General features: G+C 41.2%; 1 protein-coding gene across 1 annotated transcript in view; it reads left to right on the forward strand.

The window, feature by feature from the left end:
- Nucleotides 1-1,186, forward strand: part of LOC135538189 (mdm2-binding protein-like) — a 75,846-nt gene extending 74,660 nt beyond the window's left edge. Inside the window, exon 22 of the mRNA XM_064964155.1 lies at nt 73-1,186. Within this exon, the coding sequence (XP_064820227.1) occupies nt 73-108 (36 nt within the window). The 3' untranslated portion in view covers nt 109-1,186. The remainder of the gene's footprint in view (nt 1-72) is intronic.
- Nucleotides 1,187-6,515: the final 5,329 nt, after the last annotated feature.

Here is a 6,515-nt window from a genome sequence, read left to right on the forward strand (position 1 = left end):
GGTGTTCAGGTAGAAATTGTTCACGAAGAGTTTGTAAATTGTAAACAGTGTTTTTTATTGGTTGTGTTGCAGGTCATCGACTGGGTTACGGAGCGGGCCTCTAAGTGACGAGGGAAGTTAAACGATCACTAGTGGTTTTAGACTGGTTTTATAGTCACGGCAAACCGCAACCATCAGTGGAATGGAGTTTCACCACAGGAAACATCAGTACAGTCTGTCAGGAGGTGAACGTGTGATGAGCATGTTTGTTTATGTCTTTAGAACCTCAGTGACTGTCAGTTGCCAGGCAGCCATTCATTGTAATTACATTGTTTGTTTGTGTCTTAAGAACCTCAGTGACTGTCAGTTGCCAGGCAGCCATTCATTGTAATTACATTGTTTGTTTATGTCTTTAGAACCTCGGTGACTGTCTGTTGCCAGGCAGCCATTCATTGTAATTACATTGTTTGTTTATGTCTTTAGAACCTCAGTGACTGTCAGTTGCCAGGCAGCCATTCATTGTAATTACATTGTTTGTTTATGTCTTAAGAACCTCGGTGACTGTCAGTTGCCAGGCAGCCATTCATTGTAATTACATTGTTTGTTTGTGTCTTAAGAACCTCGGTGACTGTCAGTTGCCAGGCAGCCATTCATTGTAATTACATTGTTTGTTTGTGTCTTTAGAACCTCAGTGACTGTCAGTTGCCAGGCAGCCATTCATTGTAATTACATTGTTTGTTTGTGTCTTAAGAACCTCAGTGACTGTCAGTTGCCAGGCAGCCATTCATTGTAATTACATTGTTTGTTTATGTCTTTAGAACCTCAGTGACTGTCAGTTGCCAGGCAGCCATTCATTGTAATTACATTGTTTGTTTATGTCTTAAGAACCTCGGTGACTGTCAGTTGCCAGGCACCCATTCATTGTAATTACATTGTTGTTTATGTCTTAAGAACCTCAGTGACTGTCACTTGCCAGGCAGCCATTCATTGTAATTTCATTGTTTGTTTTAATGAGTTCTCTCTTATGTTGTTTTAATAGGAAATTCCACAAACTGGGAGGTTTGTCTTTTAGATGTGTTTACATGGTTTATTTAACATGTGTGTATGTCTCTGTTTGTTGTAAAGCATTGGTAGCATTGTAGATATCACTATTTCTTTTAGTTGTGCCATCAATTTGATGAAATATAATAAAATGTGTTTTGTGATCTTTGTGCGTACGAGGACTGTTCTGTGCAGTACAACACTGTCAGTTTCTAGTAACATTAGTCTATCTCGGTTCACAGTAGGAACAAATGCAAAGCCAACAGAGAATGTCACTTTCTCTCACACATATGAACAAAACAATGCTTTCTCTATACCCCCCTCAGTCCTCACTACTCTATACCCCCCTCAGTCCTCAATATACTATACCCCCTCAGTCCTCAATATACTATACCCCCTCGGTCCTCACTACTCTATACCCCCTCAGTCCTCACTATTCTATACCCCCCTCAGTCCTCACTACTATATACCCCCTCAGTCCTCACTACTCTATACCCCCTCAGTCCTCAATATACTATACCCCCTCAGTCCTCACTACTCTATACCCCCTCAGTCCTCACTACTCTATACCCCCTCAGTCCTCACTACTCTATACCCCCTCAGTCCTCACTACTCTATACCCCCTCAGTCCTCACTACTCTATACCCCCTCCGTCCTCAATATACTATACCCCCCTCTGTCCTCAATATACTATACCCCCTCGGTCCTCACTACTCTATACCCCCTCAGTCCTCAATATACTATACCCCCTCTGTCCTCAATATACTATACCCCCTCTGTCCTCAATATACTATACCCCCTCTGTCCTCAATATACTATACCCCCCTCGGTCCTCACTACTCTATACCCCCTCGGTCCTCACTACTCTATACCCCCTCTGTCCTCAATATACTATACCCCCTCGGTCCTCACTACTCTATACCCCCTCAGTCCTCAATATCCTATACCCCCTCTGTCCTCAATATACTATACCCCCTCGGTCCTCACTACTCTATACCCCCTCAGTCCTCACTATTCTATACCCCCTCAGTCCTCACTACTATATACCCCCTCAGTCCTCACTACTCTATACCCCCTCAGTCCTCACTACTATATACCCCCCTCAGTCCTCACTATTCTATACCCCCTCAGTCCTCACTACTCTATACCCCCTCAGTCCTCAATATACTATACCCCCCTCAGTCCTCAATATACTATACCCCCCTCGGTCCTCACTACTCTATACCCCTCTCAGTCCTCACTACTCTATACCCCCCTCAGTCCTCACTATTCTATACCCCCCTCAGTCCTCACTACTATATACCCCCCTCAGTCCTCACTACTCTATACCCCCTCAGTCCTCACTATTCTATACCCCCTCAGTCCTCACTACTCTATACCCCCTCGGTCCTCACTATTCTATATACCCTCCTCAGTCCTCACTAGTCTACCCCCTCAATCCTCACTTGTCTATACCCCCTCAGTCCTCATTACTCTTTACCCCCCTCAGTCCTCATTACTCTATACCCCCCTCAGTCCTCACTACTCTATACCCCCTCAGTCCTCACTACTCTATACCCCCTCAGTCCTCACTATTCTATACCCCCCTCAGTCCTCACTACTCTATACCCCCCTCGGTCCTCACTATTCTATATACCCTCCTCAGTCCTCACTAGTCTACCCCCTCAATCCTCACTTGTCTATACCCCCTCAGTCCTCATTACTCTTTACCCCCTCAGTCCTCATTACTCTATACCCCCTCAGTCCTCACTACTCTATACCCCCTCAGTCCTCACTACTCTATACCCCCCTCAGTCCTCACTACTCTACACCACCCCCTTAGTCCTCACTACTCTATACCCCCCATAGTTCTTACTACTCTATACCACCCTCCATAGTCCTCACTACTCTATACCGCCCCCTTAGTCTTCACTACTCTATACCACCCCCTTAGTCCTCACTACTCTATACCACCCCCTTAGTCCTCACTACTCTGTCCCACCCCCTCAGTCCTCATTACTCTATACCCCCTCAGTCCTCACTATTCTATACCCCCTCAGTCCTCACTATTCTATGCCCCCCCTCAGTCCTCACTATTCTATACCCCCCTCAGTCCTCACTATTCTATACCCACCTCAGTCCTCACTACTATATACCCCCTCAGTCCTCACTACTCTATACCCCCTTCAGTCCTCACTACTCTATACCACCCCCTTAGTCCTCACTACTCTATACCCCTCAGTCCTCACTACTCTATACCCCATCAGTCCTCACTACTCTATAACCCCCTCAGTCCTCACTACTCTATAACCCCCTCAGTCCTCACTACTCTATAACCCCCCCAGTCCTCACTACTCTATCACCCCCTCAGTCCTCACTACTCTATAACCCCCTCAGTCGTCACTACTCTATACCACCCACCCTTAGTCCTCACCACCATATACCCCCCTAAGTCCTCACTACTATATACCACCCTCGGTCCTCAGTACTCTATACCCTCCTAAGTCCTCTCCCCTGGCCAAGAGCATGAAAGGGGTGATGGGAATGAACTGGGGGTCTAGACGCTCCTCTCTCCCCTGGCCATGAGCATGAAAGGGGTGATGGGAATGAACTGGGGGTCTAGACGCTCCTCTCTCCCCTGGCCAAGAGCATGAAAGGGGTGATGGGAATGAACTGGGAGTCTAGACGCTCCTCTCTCCCCTGGCCATGAGCATGAAAGGGATGATGGGAATGAACTGGGGGTCGAGCCTCTCTGGTTAGCAACCTTGGGACCTGAGACATTCTGAGGGGGCTTTGTGTTCTCCTCTGGCCTGGGTGCCAGTATGTTTCTGCTCTACTGCCAAACAACAGACAGGCATCCAGGCTAACAATGCTCCCCTATAGGTGCTCCACACACCCCATTGTGTTTGGCCTCATGATTCATCCCACCACAGGCTACCCAATTAGGTAAGGGTTGGACTTAAACAACCATTTGGGGATAAATACCAAGCATTCTATTTTTAATGTTATAAATATAGCATCTTCAATATTTAGCTTGGTTAGGTCCTTATTGTAAAAGAGAACCTGTTCTCAATGACTTAAGGCAAAAAAAACTATATAAGTAAATATTAGTACAGAATTACTGAGTTAGGTCGAGGTCTTTCCTCATTAGTGACATTCAAAATCTGCTCCTTCTGTTAAATCGTACTTAACAGAATCAGGACCAACCACCCTCAGTCATGATAGAGGAGAGTTGGAGTTATTAAATTAATTAGTGGAGGTGAAATCAGATCAGTGATTTGGACTCATGTAATAAAACAAGCCTGGAGAGTGAGCTTGCCCTAACCTAAACCCTTACACTTAACATAGCATTTTAACAAATTCAGGACATTAAACAAGTCCTGACTTTTCTAAATTGTTCTTGTTTTCCTATCTTATCAGGACAGTGTGGTGACTTGTCAGGACAGTGTGGTCCTGATAAGGTAGGAAAAGATGTACACACCCGTTTTGTTCTTCTATCCTCGTGGGCACCTACAATTGATTTCCATTCAAAATCCTACTTCCCCCTAATTCTAAATCGAACCATAATTCTAAACCTAACCATAATTCTAAGCCTAATTCTAAACCTAACCATAATTCTAAGCCTAATTCTAAACCTAACCCTAATTCTAAACCTAACCATAATTCTAAGCCTAATTCTAAACCTAACCCTAATTCTAAACCTAACCATAATTCTAAGCCTAATTCTACACCTAAGCCTAATTCTAAACCTAACCCTAATTCTAATCCTAACCATAATTCTAAGCCTAATTCTACACCTAAGCCTAATTCTAAACCTAACCCCTAAATTTAGAATAGCCTTTTACCTCATGCGGATGTGGGAAATGTCCTCATGGGGGACAATTTTCCTTGTTTTTACTATCCTTGTGGGGACCTAAAATCCCCAAAAGTGCCCTGAAGAATGATCCCCCCACACACACACACACTTGCTTACACACACACACTCACCGTACTCCTAGAAACGGGCAGGCTGCTGGGACATGGAGACCTCAGGACACGACAAACGCCACACTAATTGCTGATTTAATTTGGAAAGTCTCCAGCAGTTCTCTGATTTCTATAAGTTGACATTCAGAAAGTCTATCAATGCCCTTTGTGTTGATTAGATGGGCTGAATGATGGCTTCAAGCTGTGGACAGTGGCTCTGAACAGCTCTGACGCTGAACAACAGGTTGTGTGTGAGTGGCTTGGATGCCTGCTCCTTACTCAGTGGGATGTAAACCCCAATCAGGTGTGTTGTGCTTCTTTGGTGAATTCTCTGCTGAGCTCTTCTATTCTAGTCTCTTATATTATAGTGTAGTATATTATAGTCATATATTATAGTCTATTCTATTATACTCTAGTCTATTCTACTCTATTATATTATAGTCTTCTATTCTACTCTATTATATTAAAGTCATATTATAATATAGTCTTCTAGTCTATTCTACTCTATCATATTATAGTCATATTAGGCTTCTAGTCTATTATATTATAGTCATATTATAATATAGTATTCTAGTCTATTCTACTTTATTATATTATAGTCATATTATAATATAGTCTTATAGTCTATTCTACTCTATTATAGTCATATTATATTATAGTCTTCTAGTCTATTCTACTCTATTATAGTCTTCTAGTCTATTATATTATAGTCTTCTAGTCTATTATATTATAGTCATATTATAATATAGTCTTATGTTCTATTCTACTCTATTATATTCATATTATTTTATAGTCTTCTAGTCTATTCTACTCTATTATATTATAGTCATATTATATTATAGTATTCTAGTCTATTATATTATAGTCATTATAATATAGTCTTCTATTCTACTCTTAGTTTATTATTTTATAGTCATTATAATATAGTCTTCTATTCTACTCTATTATATTTTAGTATATTCTATTATAGTCTATTCTACTCTATTATATGTTAGTATATTCTACTCTATTATATTATAGTCTATTTTATTTTAGTCTATTCTATTTTTCTATTCTACTTTATTATATTCTAGTCTATTCTATTTTAGTCTATTCTACTCTATTATTTTTTAGTTTATTCTATTTTTTCTATTATGTTCTAGTCTACTCTATTCTTGTCTATTCTACTCTATTATATTTTAGTAGACTCTACTCTATTATATTCTAGTCTATTCTATTTTAGTCCATTCTACTCTATTATATTCTAATCTATTCTACTCTATTAGTCTATTATATTTTAGTATATTATGTTCTAGTCTATTCTTGCCTATTCTACTCTATTATAGTCTACTCTATTCTATTGTATGGATTGGAGTGTTTTGACATTTTAATTGTCATATTGCATTCATTCGATGGACCCCATTCCTCCACAAGTCAAGACATTGTTTGGACAGAGACTTGAACACATTTCAGAGTGCGTGTTTTGTGGGACGTTGGTTTGATTGGTTCTTGTTGAGGAAATACAGTGAACACCAGTTAGGACGCAAGAACAACCTGAAATACAAAGACAA

This window comes from Oncorhynchus masou, unplaced genomic scaffold, assembly GCF_036934945.1.
Source record: "Oncorhynchus masou masou isolate Uvic2021 unplaced genomic scaffold, UVic_Omas_1.1 unplaced_scaffold_929, whole genome shotgun sequence".
In the NCBI taxonomy this organism is placed as follows: Eukaryota; Metazoa; Chordata; class Actinopteri; order Salmoniformes; family Salmonidae; genus Oncorhynchus; species Oncorhynchus masou.